At 42.3% G+C, this 19,737-nt stretch overlaps 1 protein-coding gene across 22 annotated transcripts in view; it reads left to right on the top strand.

Moving 5' to 3' along the window:
* SVIL (supervillin) overlaps positions 1-12,346 on the top strand; it is a 145,572-nt gene extending 133,226 nt beyond the window's left edge. For 21 of the 22 annotated variants that reach the window (XM_074532021.1, XM_074532086.1, XM_074531932.1 and 18 more), the window contains 14 exons: positions 375-522; positions 650-795; positions 1,624-1,799; positions 1,899-2,043; positions 2,493-2,769; positions 4,427-4,578; positions 5,755-5,860; positions 6,670-6,877; positions 7,717-7,850; positions 8,505-8,660; positions 9,065-9,208; positions 9,883-10,004; positions 10,788-10,943; positions 11,070-12,346. In XM_074532021.1, the coding sequence (XP_074388122.1) occupies positions 375-522; positions 650-795; positions 1,624-1,799; positions 1,899-2,043; positions 2,493-2,769; positions 4,427-4,578; positions 5,755-5,860; positions 6,670-6,877; positions 7,717-7,850; positions 8,505-8,660; positions 9,065-9,208; positions 9,883-10,004; positions 10,788-10,943; positions 11,070-11,156 (2,157 nt within the window). In that variant the 3' untranslated portion in view covers positions 11,157-12,346. Of the gene's footprint in view, positions 1-374; positions 523-649; positions 796-1,623; positions 1,800-1,898; positions 2,044-2,492; positions 2,770-4,202; positions 4,400-4,426; positions 4,579-5,754; positions 5,861-6,669; positions 6,878-7,716; positions 7,851-8,504; positions 8,661-9,064; positions 9,209-9,882; positions 10,005-10,787; positions 10,944-11,069 lie in introns of those variants that run through there. The other variant, XM_074532379.1, reaches the window with a different exon arrangement.
* The last annotated feature ends 7,391 nt before the right edge of the window (positions 12,347-19,737 follow it).

Genomic DNA, 19,737 nt, shown 5'->3' with positions numbered 1-19,737 from the left:
AAATATGTTTTAGGTCATGCACTGAATGAAAGCTGGCATTTGTGAAGGAGTGTGTAGTTTGTGAAGCTGCAAGAGAAAAAAGGATATCCTCAGGATACAGACTAAACTAAAAAAAAAAAAATTAGTCTGAATTGCAGGATGTCCTTTTCATTCCCATGTCCACTAAGATTAGTCTTGCTTTAAGGCAAATGAAAGAATGAATGCATTTATGTAAAATTTTTTTCTAGTGTCTGTTTATTTAGTGCAATAAATAATAACAATTTCTTCTGCTATTTGCTGTATTATATCTCATTTGCCTTCTCACTGAGCAAGAATATTGCACAAGTATTCCAAAGACTTAAGCAATCCTGTTCAGATAACTGTTAATCTCTTAGGCTTCAGAACTTGCAACTTTAATTCAGACAAAGAGGGAACTTGGCTGTAGAGCTTCTTATATACAGACTATAGAAGAAGGAATAAATACCCATACCCACGCAGCCAAAGACTTCTGGAAACTCCTTGGTGGACAGACAAATTACCAGTGTAAGCATTGTTATAGTTACAGTATCTGATACTCTACCACAATAAAATAGTAGAGTTGTTTCTCTTTAGTAAAGATATTTGGAGGTTAATTTTTTGTTTTGTTGTTTTTGACAATCTTTCCCTTAAGCTGCTGGAAGTCCTGAAGAAGACGAAATGTACGAAGCCGCAATAATAGAAACAAATTGCATTTACCGCCTTGTAGAGGATAAACTCATTCCTGAGGATGACTACTGGGGCAAGGTGCCAAAATGTACCCTGCTGCAACCAAAAGAGGTATTGTGCCACTAACTGCTCCTGTGGTAAGTGGAACCACAGGAACATGCAGCTGGTAATGACTTGCAGTAACTGCAAATGCTTGTGGAGAGGATCGCTGAAGCTGGATCCTCTGTGTTTCTGAAAGGCTTCTGCATACTTTGCTGTCCACAGTGTGCTGCAAGGTCTCAAGACATTAGTTCACATTATCTTCATAGTAAAATACCATTTTAGGAAGTGTAAATCTTTTTTGTCAACAGTGGCTTACCCCACAGTCATAAAGTGCAAAATAAGTAGCCCTTTGGAAAAACAAAACAAAATAAAACCTACTTTTATTTCTATCCCTAGCTGACCTTTCCTCTTTCAACAACCATTTCACTCATCTAAGTCAGAATGAGAGCAGGTTTCTAAAATGAGGACGTGATGCATTTTCTTGAAAGTATTGAAGTCACTGCCTTTTTGCCTATATTGTGTGTTCTGTCAGCCCTCCCTGGCTGTAGGACAAGGCATAGGTCTGAAATGTCAGAGAAAGCTGCTGAAACTGGACAGCTATCAGGCATGCAACAGAACCAGACTTTTAGCAGTAAGAGCTCTCTAAGCTGCTAGTGACTTCAGCTACATAATGATACCCATCACAGCATTCCCCCTCCTTGCTTCCAGTCATCCTCAAAAACTGGACATCACAATGCAGACCACTGGCCTTACTTGCATTGCAGTGCTCTTTGTTACTGTCTATACAGAAACTCGTATTTGGAGGATTTTCTGTTCAGCACAAGAAAACTGGAGGATCAGGGTATCACCTAACCTAATAGTAGGTTGATTTTTTTTGTTGTTTGGTTTTGATTTTAGGTGCTGGTGTTTGATTTTGGCAGTGAAGTATATGTATGGCATGGAAAAGAAGTTACTTTAGCACAAAGAAAAGTGGCATTCCAGCTGGCAAAACACTTGTGGAATGGCACCTTTGACTACTCCAATTGTGATATAAATCCTCTGGACCCCGGAGAATGCAATCCCCTCATACCCAGGTATTGTAACTCAAATTAGTCTCATTGCAGATACATAGTTTTCCTGCCCTCTTTTCACAGTGTTTAATTTGATTCTCTATCTTTTCTTCCCTTGCACAGAAAGGGACAAGGACGCCCAGACTGGGCTGTATTTGGCAGACTCACAGAACATAACGAGACAATACTGTTCAAAGAAAAATTTCTTGATTGGACAGAACTGAAGAAACTCAATGAGAAGAATTCTAATGAATCCCTTCACCAGAAGGTGCATATAATAAGCATGCTAGGTATTTCAAACTAGATGACTTAGTTGGGATAGCAGCCAGGGAAGCTTGTGCTCAAGTATCAAGAGCACATTTTTTTATCTTGTGGGCTTTGACCTAGGGGTCAGAACATCACCTCCTACAGTGAACCCACAGAGTTCTTTTATATTATTGTTATTTATAAATTACAGTGTAACTATATCTTATGTGTTGTTTATATATTATATATAACATATTATTGTTGTTGGTTTTGTTGTTGTTGTTGTTGTTGTTATTGATATCTGAGCCAGGCAGCTCAATGTATACTGCTGAGGTGGCTCTGACAGGCCTTCAAATGACAAGATACTAAAGTACTGAAATATGCAGGAGTCAAAATGTTTGACTGGAACTGTGTGGCAAGGATCAAAAAATGCTGTGCTCAAAGAAATCCCTTCTCTGTGTTTTCTGACAGGAAGAATCCAGATCTGACTCTAAACCATATGATGTCATGCTAATGGTAGCTGTGCCTCAAACAACTGTGGGCACGGTCTTGGACGGAATGAATATTGGCCGGGGTTATGGACTGGTAGAAGGAGAAGATGGGAGGCAGTTTGAAATTATCACTGCCTCTGTGGATGTCTGGCATATCCTGGAATTCGATTATAGTAGACTGCCTAAGCAGAGCATAGGGCAGTTCCATGAGGGAGACACATACGTGGTGAAGTGGAAGTACATGGTGAGCACTACAGGTTAGTGAACAATTCCATTTCATCCTGCCGAAACATGCAGAAATGCAGCTAAAACTCTGCTGTTAGTGGTGACATCCAGACCTAGATTTCCATGGATGTGAGGCAGTTTGAAAGGTTAGGGATGCTAATTTCGCCTTTCTAGGTCATTAAAATGTAAAGTTTTGTATTTTGTTTAAAAGAAAGCAGTAGAAAATAAAGATGTTGTAGTTATTTTTGGTACATTTTTGATGTAATGCTTCCATCTCTGCTTTTACCCACCATTGGAGGTGTACATGTTCACAGGACAGTTCATTAAGCCCACAGCTTAACACCAAAATAGTTAGGCAACTGGACTAATGGCAGTCATCTGAATGTCTCACAAAAGAGATAGGCTTAGCAACAAGAAAAACCTTTGCTGGTTATGGAGATCAATATAACAATGACAGGAAAAGCCCTTGCCAGCTCATCGCCCTTGCTATCCCTTCTGGTGTTGCTGGAAACCCTTTGATCTGGGTTTGAGGCTCAGCAGTGTTCTGACAAAGAGCCTGAGAGCAGCAGGCAAAGCCTGAGAACCAGTCAGCTCAATAAGCCCACTGGAACTCTCCCTTCTGGCACTAAACTAAGAATAGGTGGTTTTTGTGGTAAGTTAAAAACAAATAGTCTAAAACTGATTGTTCCAAATAGAGTTTATTAAAGTCAGTTGAAAGCACATAACAGTTATACAGCTTCAGGCTTTTAGCCAAAAAAATTTAGGTAGGTCTTAGTCAGGATCATTGAGATCAGATACTGGCAAATCCAAGAAAAATACGAAAGCTTGTAAGTCTTGGGAGAAGTGGGTAACATTAGTACTGAACTGTAAACAGACTTCTAATCCAAATGGATGAAAACATATTCCATCACTCCAAAACAGAATAAATTTTTATGTAGGAGGCAGTACTTTTATGGGCTGAATGTACAGATAAGAATGAAACCCATAAATTTTAAAGTAAGTTGTGTTTTGAGTATTCTTAACTTGAAAAAAACAGGATGCTTTCTCCTAAGTGTTTCACTTGGATGCTGCTCAGCACTGCTGGAATCAAGGCAGATGTTTTAACGTTTTTGTTTCAAATCTGTTTTAAAACTCTTGGGTTTTTTTAAATCTTTGATTTCATTCTAACTGTTTATTCTCTATTCACTGTAAAGACTGCAATATTCTGTAAGTGGTTGTGTTGTGAATTTCACTTGCTGTAAACATTATTTGCTTATCGTAACAAGTAAATGCCAACTCTTAAGGAGAAAAAAAAAAAGCAGCTCCTCTCCTGCTGCCAAAGAACAGTGTGTAATGTGGAAAATCAGCCATAATGCACTCTTCTGCTAACATTACTGGACAGGCCATTTCACATGCAAATTGGCTCAAATGCTGTCAGTTATTTTTCTCCAGATAGTAACAGGTCTTTCTACATCTCTTTCTCCAGCCAAGACAGGCATCTCTGCCCGTGGGCTTGCATCCACCTGAGGAGACAATGCCAGCTCTGCATGGGGACACTCTGGCTTGGAGACTTAATGTTCCTCCAATTGCACATTTTTTTCTTTCCTGTTCTGGATGGGATAGTGCTGAGCTGGCAGATGAGATGAAACCATGTGCTGTTTAAACCTATAGCCAGAATATTTTCTTCAGCATGTGCTCTCTGTTTCACAGTTGGAAGCAGACAAAAAGGAGAGCAACAAGTACGGGCTGTTGGAAAAGAGAAATGTGTGTATTTCTTTTGGCAAGGAAGGCACTCCACAGTGAGTGAGAAAGGAACATCAGCTCTCATGACAGTGGAACTTGATGAAGAGAGAGGAGCACAGGTGAGCTTCCTAGATGGCAGACCTGGTAAGATCTGCCTGTCTGGATAGCCATGAACAGTAAACAGGAATTATCTTCTTTGCCTCCTCCCTTTCTGTAAACATGTTCTTGCCATTACAAATACAGACCTCAAAATTACTTTTGACATTATTCCAATTGCCAGAGACACATAAGCTCCTTTATGGACTGTCATTCCCAAATGCTGCTTCTAAGGATCTTTCTGAAAAAGGCTGAAGGAGAAGGTCTTTTCTCCCTTCCCTGCAGGAATAGATGAAGCACAGTTGCACAGATTCATGCCATCCTTTCAAGTGCATGTTCAGATAGCAGGACTCTCTTCCTAGTGCCAAGGAGAAGCACTTTTTGCAGGCCAAGGCAAAACAATACTTTGGAAATTCTGAATTTGCTTACTCTGTAATTACATATTAATTGCATTGTTGGCAGAGATTCTAGGAAATGAAGGTGAAACTGAGAGGACAGGCTAATTTGCTTTGTCTTTAGACAGACTTGGGCTTTCCTGTGGCTTCACTGTTACCAGCATACAAGATGGATGGTTTAAAGTTAGTTTCTTTGCCTTGGTCCTGCTTTAATTAGTTTTTTAACAGCAGCATAGAAATGACCAGCAAGACAGGAGATCATAGAGGAGAAATATAAGAGCCCTTGATCAAGAGTGTGAGAGTCTCTGCAACATAGCTGATTTAGGAATTGGCTATATCACTTTCATACTCTTCATGCAATGTTTAGTGAACAAATAACATACATGTTATCATAGAAACCAGTTTTATAGCAAATGTTGAACCTACTTCAGTTCCTATGTTATCTCCATAATGGTTTCAGTGAACATCGGTCAAGGTGGACAGGTTCTGTAAATATTCATAAAATTCAAAAAAGGTTAGTTTAAACCAATTTAAATTACAGTTCATTTGGTCTTCCATTATCCTCTGAAACTCAATTGTTGGATTCCAGCTAGAGTTTCTTTTAATATGCAGGCCACATATGGAACCCATTGCGTGCTGATATATGGTAATTTAAACAATAGTCAGCAGTTGTAAAGTAGAAGGAAAGCCATCTTTGTGGGTGGCCATAACTATATAATTTTTAATAATCCATAGAGGCCAGTTTTCCTGAGTCTGTATACTTCTTTTATTTTTTTAATGAAGAGTGGTGCATTCAATTTCCAGGTACAAGTCCTTCAAGGGAAAGAACCACCGTGCTTCTTGCAGTGTTTCCAAGGAGGGATGATTGTGCATGCTGGAAGAAGGGAAGAGGAAGAAGAAAATGCACAAAGTAAATTATTGTTAGTTAAGATTTTCTGCCCCAAAATCCTTTTTTAGCTGTTGTAGAGAGCTTTGTATTCAGCCTCAACTACCCTACTCTGTAGAAAAGAAAAACGAATGCCATGAAACTCTTGAGACAGCTTTGCAATGCTTTGTTTCAAGGTAGCCTTTTTCTTCTTTGAGCAGAGAATGGATTTTGCCACCCTAGAGCATGCTGACTTGATTGTATTGATGCACATATAATTTTTTTTAGTTTGATTTTACTTAAGCCAAGTGCCCATTTGCTTTAAAGTCCTTTTCTACACAGTCTGGGGAAGAAGAGTGTTTTTATGAGCAGTTCTTCTGCTCCAAAGAAAGCTCTAAGCTTTTATTACCCAGTCATTGCTTTTTGTAACATATTCCTTGAATGCAGTAGTTGAGATAGGAGAATTTCAATGGAAGTGTAGCTTGGAGATGTTTTCACTTGAACTTATGTTCCTAAGGTGCAGAGGGAAAGGGGAGCTGAATAGGAGGAATACTGTGTTTGTTTCCCTTCTTCACCATATGAAACAGCAGAACTTGACTCTTCTGCTCTGTTAAGCTCTTCAGGTCTCAGAACTTGTGCTCTTGTAGCAAGGTTTTAGAAGGCATCTCTTCTGCCCAGGGTTTCTGAAGTAATGTTAGCTAAACCTGGTGTTTAGCTAGTTCATTCTGTCACAACATAGGCATGCAGGAGGTGAAATTCATCCAGTATGAGAACAACTGTTCCAGAGCAGAGGTTTTTAATTTTCAGTCCCATGTGATTTTATAATAGTGATGCTCTGTTCCTGTCTGCTCCAGGTGATTGGAGGCTTTATTGCGTGCGAGGAGAAGTTCCCAGTGAAGGAAACTTACTTGAAGTAGCGTGTCACTGCAGCAGCCTGCGTTCCAGGACATCCATGATTGTCCTCAATATCAACAAAGCTCTCATCTACCTGTGGCATGGCTGCAAAGCACAGGCTCACACCAAGGATGTAGGAAGAACAGCAGCCAATAAAATAAAAGAACAGTGAGTGTCTGATCTATATTTTGTAGATGATTATATAGACTACATTTTACTTGAAGTAGTCTTACTCAAAGAAAATTTGAAATAAATAAAGCTGTCCTCTAAGTACAAATGCAGCATGTGCACGCTTCGTCAGGAGGAGGAGTGAAGGTTGGTTGGTTTGGTAGGGTGGAGAAAACTCATATCCTGTAATTGCTTTCATTTGACTGGAGGTCAAATGCATTTATTAATAAACTCATTGAACGGTTGGAAGGGACCTTAAAGATCATCTAACTCCAGTCTCCCTACCACAGGCAGAGATACCTTCCACTACACCAGATTGCTCAAAGCCCCATGCAACCTGGCCTTGAACCCTTCCAGGGATCGTACTGACCCCCGTCACTCTTACAGGCACCTACATTCTTCCTACCGTACTAATTACAGTTAAAACAAAGTCGTTTTCCATTTGGAGTGAGATGCTAAACAACTGAATAGCAAATCAAAGCACATTCAATAGGAGGATTAGCATCCAGTCTTGTGCGTAAGGAAGGGGAAATTAACTTGGGAAAGCATGCAAGCAGGACAGCAGCCCTTACAAAAGCAGGCAGTGACAATGCCTGCTGAGAACTCCTGTGAGCATCTCCTTCACTCTGGGAATGGGATCCAAATGCTGCAAGAATAGCTGTTGAAATTCCCTGTCTTGTTTTTGGATTATTTTTCAAAGTGCTTGTGTTGGCCTGAAGTGTGCAACAAGCCTGTAAGGTACTTTTGGAGCCCACTAATGCGAGTGGCCAGCAGGTTTGTGTGTTAGCTGTGTTTGGGGCAGGAGCAACATGAGTCCACTCTCTCTTTGTGTTTTATAGGTGTCCACTGGAGGCAGGGCTGCACAGCAGCAGCAAGGTGACGATTCATGAATGTGATGAAGGGTCAGAGCCCTTGGGATTCTGGGACGCCTTGGGGAGGAGAGATCGGAAGGCCTATGACTGCATGTTGCAAGGTAGATCTGCCTTCCTGGACTTGGCACTCACATTTTACTCTACTAGTCTACAGTGTTGTCAGATTTAATGTAAAGTTTTTGAAGAATTTTTTGGTAGTTGAGTAGAGAAATGCTTCCAAAAATCTTACTGAGTTAAGTAATACTGTTCTAGAAGGAAAGTACTGGAAAAACCAAGTGTTTCATTTTGTTCTCCCCCGCTTCCACTGCCCCTCTGTATTCAGGCAGCACAGAGCAATAGTTAACACTGTTACAAATATATTTTGCTTCTCTTCTGAAGGAATTTAAGAGGCAGTTCTCCTCACATTCCTGTCCAGCCTTTGCTTTGAAACTGCCAACAAAGGTAGCAGGGGAATTGATTTGCCAAGTGGAAAATTTGTCAGCTAACTCTGCGATGGGCTTGCTTCATTTAAGCTGCAGAACAGCAGGTTATGAAATGGCTGATAGTAACTAACCAGGATCAGATTCAGACTGATGGCAGCCAGCCCCTCAGCTCGACTTTTTACAGCTGTTGCTAGTCCCTCAAGACATCTGGTTGTCTTTCCTGATTTTTCAAAACCCAGAAAATTAACAGTAATTTTTAAAGTGTATTGTTCGCTTTTACAATTAAGTCTAACATTTTTTGTTGTGACTCTTCTTAATTTTTGTTCTTTAAAGATCCTGGAAAGTTTAATTTCACGCCCCGCCTGTTCAGCCTCAGTAGTTCATCAGGAGAATTCTCAGCCACTGAGTACGTTTACCCTTCAAGAGACCCTGCTGTCATCAATTCCATGCCATTCTTGCAAGAGGATCTTTACACTGCCCCACAGCCAGGTATGTGCTTTAAAATACTTAAGTAACAAGAAAACAGATTATTGTATCCTGCATCAGGCAGTTTCTCAGTAATTGTAAGCACTTCTAACCTGACATAACACAGGAAAATGTGTGCATGTGATGCTTACACAGTACTAAGCAGTAACAGTAATTTTTCCATGATGAAGATGCTGAGAAATAATCAAGTGTATGTATGTATGCCAGAAGCTTGCTGTAAAAATATGTTGTTTATATCAGAGAATCAAAGTCCATTTGAAGTTTAGCTGGATAATTAACAAATAAATTGATAAGATGTGAAGTGATCCTGTTGTGATGCTGACAAGCGTAAAAGGCTGGGGTTCTTCAGGGGATTACAAAAACTAGTAAGTGGCTAATGATGGATTTTTTATTTTCTGACTGTGTAGCCCTCTTCCTTGTTGACAATCACCATGAAGTGTACCTGTGGCAAGGCTGGTGGCCTGTGGAGAACAAAATCACTGGCTCAGCTCGAATCAGGTGGGCTACGGACAGGAAATGCGCCATGGAGACGGTGCTGCGGTACTGCAAAGGTAACAGACTGCTGTGCCTGCTCTGAGTGTGCCACACCTGTCCATGCCCTCTGTCCTCAACTGAAAGGTGCTTCCTCAGTGTTATCAATAAACATAGTTCATTTGAAGATTGAACATTCCCCACTCTTTCTTAGCAAACCATTTGTTTAGTAACAGTGTTGTTCCCAAATTGCCAAGATACTCTACTGACTCTGCTCTCACTGGAAAGGCTTTATTTGTTGTGTTACACCTCAGAATCACAAGTTAACAGTTTAAACATTCTCACTAAGCCTCCAAGCTTAACTTGGCAGGACACTTCTGCTGAGCATACCAGAAGGTTTCATTTACCTGAATCTGGCTAATATCAGACCATCACACTCTGCTTACTCTATTCTAAGTCTGCTTTTGTAAGATAAGAAAGGCTTTGGGTTTGAAGTAGCTGTTGGGGATTTTCAGCATATATGTTTTAATCTTTGCAGTCAGATACAGTAAAAATACTGAAAAACATGTTAAAAGGTCCCATATTAATTAAAAATAAATCCTGGAAAATTTATTCTTTCTGCCTTAAGCTACTTCAGCTTTTCAGGAAAAATTAAATACCCATAGGAGGTAGCTTTAAATAGTGGGTGAGATTGCAAAATACTGTACCTTTTGTAATTTCTCCCTCCTTTTCTTTGTATTTTGACTGTTTTTAGGAAAAAATGTAAAGAAGCCCCCCAAATCCTATCTAATTCATGCTGGCCTAGAACCTCTGACATTCACTAATATGTTCCCAAGTTGGGAGCACAGGGAAGACATCGCAGAGATCACAGAAATGGTAAATCTTGTCATTGCATAATCTGTATCCTATTGCTAGTAATTGTGCCTTGTGTTGTCAGTTACACTGGTTGTTTCCGCTGTCAAGCCCCAAGATCCAGAGGATAAACTTAGAAAGCACAGTTCACCACAGCTAAATTCTGACTGGGAATGTGTATATCAGAGGCATTGCTTTTTGATTTTTCATGTAACTTCTCATATTATTCTTTTTTTGTTAAAAACAGAAGGAAAGTGTTACCTGAATCATCTCTTAAAAAGAGATGTGCTGGAGTTTGAGCTTAACAGAATAGCTGCTTCAGTCATGCAGCAATGTGCAGTTCTGGTCTGTTCGCCAGATCCAAAGTGCAGGGGAACAAAGCACCTTTCAAAGGATCAGCTGTCTGCAAGGGCTTTGTTACTGACTTCTTCATCTGGGATTCAGAGTCACAGCCAAATTACATGTGGCTGCTTTAAATCTTTCAGTCAAAGGGCATCTCAACACAAATGACATTTTCTGTTTTGTAAGTCTTCTGCAGACATCCTTAGTAGAAAAGCTGGCTTCATGACTAAAAACAGATTTCAGCCTTAAACTGAGATTCTGGGAGAACAGGATGTCCTTCTGCTAAGTGCAGACCTGGTTTTAGCTGTGAAATTGTTGTAGGGCAGCTCTGTTGGCCTCTGTGCACACCTGGACATACAGGTTTGTGCTCAGGCAGGGCAGGTTATCCCATGCCATCTGCGCATGGCCATGGGCACAGCTGATGCTTTCAGCATTGTGATCCTGTTCTCTGTTTTCTCCTTTCAGGACGCTGAGGTTTCTAATCAGATAATACTTGTAGAGGATGTGCTGGCCAAGCTGTGTAAAACAGTGTATCCATTAGCAGATCTCTTAGCTAGGCCTCTGCCTGAGGGAGTTGATCCACTGAAGCTTGAAATTTACCTTTCAGATGAGGACTTTGAGGTAAGGAGAGAATAGGTGCACTGTTACTCTGTGCATCTATGCCTAACCATGCAAGAGGGTAATTTGCTGGTTGTGCTACTCATCAGTTGTTTTTGCTAATAGTACATCCTTTCATTTTAAATGCAGGTTGCATTAGAGATGACAAGAGAGGAGTACAATGCACTGCCATCTTGGAAGCAAGTTAACCTGAAGAAGGCAAAAGGACTTTTCTAAGCTGTGTTTATGGAAGTGAGCACTAAAGGGATGTCCACTCTCACTTTCTATGTCCTTTAGAAGAATTGTACCCTACATTTACAGAACAAATAAAAATAATCCGAAGTTATTAGTGACTACCTATCTGGAGGTGTGTAATATTATAATAAAAGGCCAAGAGAACTCTTTGAAAATGGAATTCAATTTTGACTCTTAAAGATAATGTTTTTGAGCTCCGTTCTCCTATGCACTTAAACAGTAGTTTCTTGAGCTACTGCTGCAGGTGTCCTTTGGCTATATCCAATACTTGCCATTTTTGTTTTTAAAGAAGTTCTCTTTGTAAAGTGTTATTTTGTTAGTTTGTGGATTACAAAGAATTTATATTTATATAAACACATAGAACAAGTATTTAACAATGCAATATGTATTCACTTTCAAGACTTCCATGTCAAAACTACAGAAAAGTAGCTGATGGCAGTTGCTTGTACTGAATTAGCTATACCACCAATATGTATCTTCTTTGCATTCTGAAAAGTTTCTCTTTGCAATAGTTAATGAATTGTTCTCAGTGCTGCTTCAGGTGCTAAACTGAACAAAGCATTTGTATTTATAGCATGGATTTCTTGAGAAACTATGCGAATCAACCTTTATACTTTATTATCCAAAAATGTATAGTGCCTTGTTTTTTGTGTACAGTTTATATACAAAAAAAAAGATTGGTCTGCATTTTGAAGATGGCTTAGAACAGTCTCCTATGTTACTTTTATAATAGTAGAAATAAAAACATCTCAATTTCTAATCCTGTTGTAAACATTAAACATGTCTTTTGTGATATAAGAACCGAAAGGAAAAGCTTCTGAATAAACTCTTAGCAATGCTCTGACTTGTCATTAATTTGTACTGTAATCTGTACTAGCATTGGAACCTCCCATAACATAGTATTTTCTCAAAATATTTTAACCTTTGATATCTGTGGGTATTGTACAGAGTTATAATTTGAGATGCAGATAATGTAGAAAATAATCAATGTACGAGATAAAGTTGGGCAAAACTTTAATGCTGAATGTTGGAACCTGTCAGTCACACAACTCTGTATTCTTTGGGTTTCCCTGTTTTATATATGAAACCAAAATTATTATGCTGGTTTTCAAAATTTGAAAAAATCTTTTCAACCTTTGTGCAATTGGGAGTAAAATTTGAATTGAAAATGAGCGTTGTGTCTATTCTTTCAATAAGCACTGAAGATAATATTGTTTTTACTCAGTTAATTAGGACATTGAATAGAATCTTCGAGTAAATATTTGCTTATGGTTTGAAATGTTTTTCAGGCATTTGGCATTTCTATAATAAGCTGTGTGGTTCTCCTCTGTATCCTAGTGCATTTCACATTTTCATTTCTGCCTGCATAGCTTTCCTTCTGCCCTGCAACCATTTAGAGCTGCTCGTGGTGATATCTCAGGTTTTAGCTTTTCTTGGGGTGGTGCCTGTTGCTGCTCTTGTCATTCTCCTAGGCAAAGGGACTTGAAGTGGGATTTTTACATGTGTGAGGTGTGGATTTCTGCAAGATCTGCAATAAGTATTGCTTCGTAGTTAAAGTGAATCTTGTTTTGACAGATGGACTGGTAAGTTGTAACCAAACCTTTAAGTAAACGAATTAAGAATGTAGAAATACATAAGTACTATTCACCTGATGTGAGATATTACAGGTGAATATTCAGCAGTGGAGTATTTCCTTTCATGTATGGGTTTCTGTCAAGAACTGAAATGAAATAACCCAAGAAAATGTTAGAAGCAGTATTCAGTGTCAGAATGCTTCTTACATACATGCCAGCAAAAACCTGTTTAGGTGCCAGTTCCTCAGAGGTCCTCAGCTGCCTTCTGCATGTGATACACTGTTAGTTTGAAAATGCAGGGCTTTATAGCGACAATTTTCTTTTTCAAGCACTGAGAGGTTTCTAAAGCCACTGATGTATTCATCTAAGCATTTTTGCACCCATATATTTTCCTCTTTCACCCTCCCTGGTGATAAAATCAAGCAGGAATTAGGTTTTGATTATTCATGTTCAGTCTGTACCATGAGGGTAGCAGGTTCCTCTGTTTTGATTTTTCTCTCCAACCGAGAGCTGATTTGCATAGCATGATTGACCTTGTTTTTCCCTCTGGCACAGGGTAGTGTCATTTGCTTTTGTTTCTTGAAAACATTGTCAGTCCTTCAAGTGCTGCTGAAGGGCAACATTCATCCACCTTAAAGCCTTCAGAATCTCAGCTGAAAGACAAAAACAGCCAGCAAGGGGGCTGCAGGCGCTGAAACAACTCGCTGTTGTCAGATCTCAGAGTCCCTGTAAATTTTACACTATTTTGTATCTAATGGCCCAGTTCCATGAACCAGGACACAGAACCCAACTTTCTACCTGGGTGCTTTGCTCATAACATTGCCTAGGAAAGCTTTAAGGTTTTGCAGAAAATACTTCATTATCCATTATATACTTGTTACTTATCAAAATGCTTTCCTGAAATGTGAAGCTGACAACAGAGTGCAAATCAGTGTCAGGCCTTAGACAGAACTGTAGATTATGCTTTAGCTTTCTGCTACCTTCCCTCTCCACTATAGGGATGCCATTTGTGGTTGGAAATTACAAAGGACCATTAAAATATTCTTGAACTGGTTTTAGAGCCCTGCATGGGAAATAGAGCTGAAACATGTCCTGTATAGCGAGGGGGACAGGGTTAGTTTGGTTGCTTGCCTGGGTTACCTGGTATTCTGTTCTTGTTTCAAATAGACACCCAAGAACTCCATGTTTAGGCAAAGTTTCTGGTGTAAGAAGTCTGCACATGAAAAAGGTAGTACATTGAACATGGCATTCTGTGTTTTCTGTCAATTCCATAGCTTTCAGGCATTGAGTCATGGTTTTATTTCCTATGGTTTTAAACTGTCCCATCCTGACTCTTAAAAGTATTGTTCTCTGATTACACAGTTATTCCTGCCCACATAAGATTTTGTTAGCAGTGAAATGGGCTGGAAATGTGAATACATTAGTATGCTAGAAGAGCAAATAAAACATTATGTCTGAAAAATCTGCTACCTGTATGTGGCAGCCAGAAGAGGAGAGAAAATAGGAGATAGGTAAAAGGAGAAAAAACCAAAACTAATCTTTAATAGTTTGGGAGAACTTTCTTCTGCCTACCACTGTCCCACCAGTCTCCCAAATAGGTACTTAGCTCAGGAGGAGCTGTGGACCCATGGATAGAACTGGTGAAAGCTGAATTATGGAGCTTCTCTGAAAGCCCGTGGTGCTTTTGTGGAAAGGGGCAGTGGCAGGTTGCTGTGGTGAGTCCCACTGTGTGCACAGCCCTGCTGGGATAGAGGTTTCAGCTGGTGGGACAGGCTCCCCATGACCCTGCTTGGCTGCACTAAGGGGAAGAACAGTTTGACCAGTGTGCTTCTAACTCCCAGTCAAAGTTTCGCTTTTGGATCAAGTAGTAGATGAGGAGAAATAGCTCAATAATATTCTCCAAAGTGCCTCCTTTCCACTGAGGCTCCAGTTCCCTTCCAGTATGATGCTGGTTGCCAACAGCTGATGCTGCAGGGAATTCCCTTTTGGGCACAGGGTAAGTAAGGACTGTGCTCAGGCAGTCAGTGCTGGCTCTGAGGACACTTTCCTTCTCACAGGCAGCAGCATGGGGTTGACCACACAAGCCTGAGATGCTGCCCCAGGTAGATGAACACTTTTAGCTTTCCTCCTGGAGATTGGACTGGTGAATTGATGGGGGTGAAGGGATTTGTGGTGCAGTATTGAAATGCCAGGTTTGTTTTCTCTCCTCTGCTCTCATATGTATATACTCTGTAAGATTAATGCTGATTTGTTTTTTTCATGCAATTTGATTGGTGGAGTAAGAGAACCTGGAAGAACAGCTAATCTGAGACCAACAGCTAATTGTAACTCCTGCTCCTATCAAAGTGAGGTAGTAGCTAAAACTGCCCAAAGAACAGCCTAGAGAGTCAGTGCAGTTTCCTCATTCATGCTGGCTCTGTGGGTAAGTTTTGTTGAAACCTGTGACTGTGGGATGGTGTTGTCACAGTGTTAGTTTTTCTCTATAATCCCGATCCTATAATAATAACAAAATATTTTAATAATATTTCTTCTTTCACATTAAGATCTGTGTGTGTTGTACTGGCTCCTTGCTAGCAATATTTTTACGGGCACTGATTTCTGATGTTGGAAATGAACAAGCCAGAACCTGTCCCTGGGCAAAGGCACAGCCCAAATAACTGAGTGGTAAGTACAACCAATGCCAGCAGAAAAGGGATGCAGCCACTTGTTTTGTGACTCACAGGTTGCCTTAAACTCTGTTTAGCAGCCCCCAGCCCTGCTCTGTATTAAGGATGTTTCATGTGGGATTTCCCAGTTTGTGAGGCTCGGGGGTAGATGTCGGAAATGCACAGCTATATGGCAGGGTTTCACCAGCCATTCACCTGGCAGCCCTTTCCCATGGGTAGGACAGTCCTCTTGCACGTGTCTCTGTGCTCTGGGGTCACTGAGAGCAGTGTGGGCTGGCAGCCAGTCATGTGGGAACTATTCCAAGAGCTGGAAAGCCACTGAAGAAGCAAACCCAACCAGCCCATAATGCTGCATACTCTAGAGCTGAAGATAAGTAAATCATAATTTCTGTTTGTGTTCTGCCTAAAGCGCAGTACATTTCAGAGGAATTGTGAAAAAGAGGGAGTACCATACACTCCACACACCACCATGTTTTCTGCAGCTGGTACTTTGCCTTTGAGTGCTCCCTGTCCTGTATTCCTTGGAGAATTGGTGCAGTGTGCCCAAGTGCCCAGGCAGCAGGCACATGAGATCAGCAGCAGGGACTGCATCTCCACATTTTCATGTCAAATCTTGTGATCTTCACAAGGATGTACAACCCAAGGGGCAAAGATGTCCCCATCCTGATTCTACAGCCACTGTCATAAGGGCAGCCCTATGACCTGTTCACATGAAGTCCTGTTCCACTGACAGTTCCCTCTTGGCAACAGAGTGCCACTTTTATAAAGCTTTGTAAATCACTCCTGCTCAGTTTAGCCTCCAGGACTAGCACAGAATATATTTTCACAACAAGAACCAGACTCTGGGCAAATTTCTTACATTCTGTTGCTAAAATATACGATATTTATGTAAAAGAAACATTCATTTTCTGCTCTCTCATTGCAGCAAGGAACTAGGGTATGTGAATAAAACTCTCCTTTATCTATTCAAACAGAAGACAGAGTCGGTTGTAGAGATTCATGGTAAAAGGTACTGATTGTGCACCTGAGGTCCTTGGCTCTGCTCCATATGCTGCACACACAGTCCAGGCCCTGTGCTGGCAAACCCTTGCAGCTGTGCATTTCTACACTTCTGGCTCTACCAAGCCAGCCAAGATGGATGGGGCCTTGAGGGGCTGCCTGCACCACAGCTGCAAATGTTACCCAAATCACCCCAAAGTTCTGCTCTCTCCTCTGCAGGTACCTGCCCGTGGAATTGCCAAGCTACTGAACCAGAGAAAAGTTAGAGTGCATGCACTGTGAAAGCACAAGGGAAGTCAGGAGAAAGCAATCTGTAGTGATCCCATTTGCTATTTGACTAAATGATACCTGCTTAGCCTCAATTTTACACTCCCCTATCTCCCTCTGCAGCCTGTGTGTTCCGGGCTTTGCTAACCAGCACATTCATTTTACAGTGGCAATTGCTGAGCCACTTTTGCTTCATAGCAGAACACTGATGTTTAATTCCTTTAATTTAGAAATGTGCTGTATAAACCGGTAACTGTTTGCACATGTGGCTATTAATTGTCTTTTAGCAGCCAGTAAACATATAACCTCAATACAATCACTACCCTTGGTCATGGCAACTGCCTGTGAGGAAAGGCACCTGCTTCCTACTCTCAAAATCAGATGCTGTATATAATAATGTTGTTGAAGTGGTAACACTTTATTATTAGTGCCTCTGTTTGCTCACTCTTTACTTTATAAAGTGGTCATGACTTATGGACAGAAAAGTAATTGATTTGGCTTGGTTTATCTACAGGGGCCCAGGCAATACTTTATCGTTTCACTTTGAATGCTGTTTTTGAACTCAAGTCATTTATGTAAGTCATTTCCAAGTAAAATCTCTGCTGGTTCTCCTGCTTTTTCTTTTTCCAACTCTGACTGCTACCCTCATTTCACTGAAGTTTTACAATTTAAATATGTGGGTGTTTTTTTTAACAATTCTAACTTTCGTATTTAAGGAATATGATTGCTGGTAACTTTCTGTATTGTTGTAGGGGGTGTGTTTCCCCCTACACCCCACCCCACCACCACCCCAATTCTTTCCAAGTGGTTTATTAATGATCTTGGAAATATTATTCTCTATTTCAGAAAAGATTTTCAAAATTTGCCTGCAAACCAGAAGCAGAACCACATATTGCACCAGACCACTGCAATAAATACTAAGGAAGGTTGAACATTTCACAAAAGGAAAACTACCAGAAAGAGTTTGAGGTTTTGACTTCATCCAGAAGCCTCTGGTTTACTACTAAAATTTCCAGCAAAACAGACTGAATTTTTGCAATGCTTTTTGCTTTCAATAGAGCTATGCATTCTGCCAAGCCATGGTTGCTGGATGAGCAAAGTCTTCCAAGACAGTCTCTGCAGCAACAGATGCAGGACTGAAGGCTGGAAGTGACATGAAGCATAGAAGGTCGAATTAAAATTACACAGGGCAGCAAAATGAATGAACTTTGAAAATCCTGAGTCTGAGCAATAGAGGGACAACCTGGAGTCCTTCAGGAATGACCTGTGAAGATGAGATCCTCTGGAACCACTGCCAGTCTTGGTACCAGTCTGGACAGATGGCACTGCAGAATATCTACAGTTTGTCTTTAAAATATATGCAAAGACTTCATAAGGTGAGGCTTATAAACAGCCCATACTGGTTGGACAAACAAGATACCACCTGTCTCAACACACACCACTTGTTGATGTTCATACACCATAGACCAAGTGCTAGAATATGTGGTTTTGTATTTTGAGGATCTTACCACATCTACCTCATTTCTGATGACACAGAAGAGGCAGTGGTCTGTGAAAGCCTGGTAGCAGCAGATTTGTTTCCATGTTCTGTCTCTAGAATGAGATGGTCCTTATCAAACACCACCAAGTGTGGAAGTGAAGCTTCTAGAAGCACATGCGCATGTGGCCTCCCCACTCTGTCATGGAGGGATCTCTTATGGGTTGGTTCCTTCTGAAGCCCTCCCCGTTTTTAGCCATACTCTTCCAGAACAGTTAGAAAACCTTTAAAGCAGTGTTTTCCAAAGAACCATATGTGGGAAAGCAGCCAGAGCCCAGGAAAGGCTGGTAAGAGGATGTATGCTAATGAGGAAACTGTCCTGGTAAGATGGGATGATTGAGCCTTCTTAGGAGGGAAGAGACAAGGGAAAACCATTGGAAAAGTGCCAGAACAGAGTGATTAAAAGTCCTTTCATTTTATATTAAAGAGTGGCTGAAGGCTGCCAGCCTTGTTTGAATTTAATGGGAGCTTGTCCTTGACCCGTGTTCATGCTGCATCACATGAATCACGGCCGTGGCATCCTGCGAGAGCAGGTGTCTGACTGGGCGGAGGAGCTGCTGCTGCACCGCAGCCAGCGGGCACACGGTGCCTCCGGTGCCGCACAGGTAAGGCGGGAGGCAGGCAAGGTGCTGTGCTCTGCCCGTCGGGGCTGCCTGACCGCCGTGAGAGCATCATCCCCGGCGGGGCTCACCCCTCCTCCGGCCGAGCCTGAGCTGGACGCAGGTTGTTGTTGTGTTGCCGCGGGGCACTGCACCGGGTGCCCCCCACCTGGCCAAGGGTTTGCAAGCGCCGCTGCAGGGCTGGGACGGGAACACGCAGCCGCTCGCCCCTCGGGCGGACCGAGCGCCTCTCGCCGCAGCGCTGGGTCCGTGTGGCACGGCTGAGCAGCCGATCGCTCGGGCTGAGCGCTGCCGGTGACCCTTTCCCCTCCTGCCGCCCTGTGGGCCCTGCAAGCAACTTCTGCGCCGGCGTAAAGCCCCGCGGGCCTCCCCGCCCGGCCGCGGCTCTCCCCTTCTCCCACTTTCCTCCTTCCCTCCCGGGCGCCGCCGCCATGTGGCCCCGCGGGCGGCAGGGGGCGCCGCGCCGCCACCCGCGGGCCCGGGCTGCCCTCGCTGTGCGCGGCGGGGCCCGGCGGGCCCGGCAGCCCCGGCCATCGCCACACGGCCCCGGGAGAGCTTGGTGTGACAGCCCCGGCCATCGCCACACGGCCCCGGGAGAGCTTGGTATGACCAGCCCCGGTCACAGCTCTGCCCTGCGGAGGGGCTCGCGGCAGCGGCACAAACAGGAGCTGCCGGCTGCCCCTGCCTTCCCAAGGGCCCCTCTCCCGTACCAGGTCGCGGCTCCGTGCCCTGGGCTCCGTGCCTGGCTCGCCCCCATACCGGCGGGATGGCAGAGCAATGCCACTGCCCGGCTTTGGCCGCCGTGTGACCCTGGCACTGCACTACGAAATGCCTGCATATGAAAAGGCAAAACTGTATTTTGGCCGTGAGAACTGTAGTGGCCCTTTGGGGACCGTGGCA

This window comes from Zonotrichia albicollis, chromosome 1, assembly GCF_047830755.1.
Source record: "Zonotrichia albicollis isolate bZonAlb1 chromosome 1, bZonAlb1.hap1, whole genome shotgun sequence".
In the NCBI taxonomy this organism is placed as follows: domain Eukaryota; kingdom Metazoa; phylum Chordata; class Aves; order Passeriformes; family Passerellidae; genus Zonotrichia; species Zonotrichia albicollis.
The sequence above is the reverse complement of the archived record's forward strand: the minus strand, read 5'-3'. Positions and strand labels throughout refer to the sequence as shown.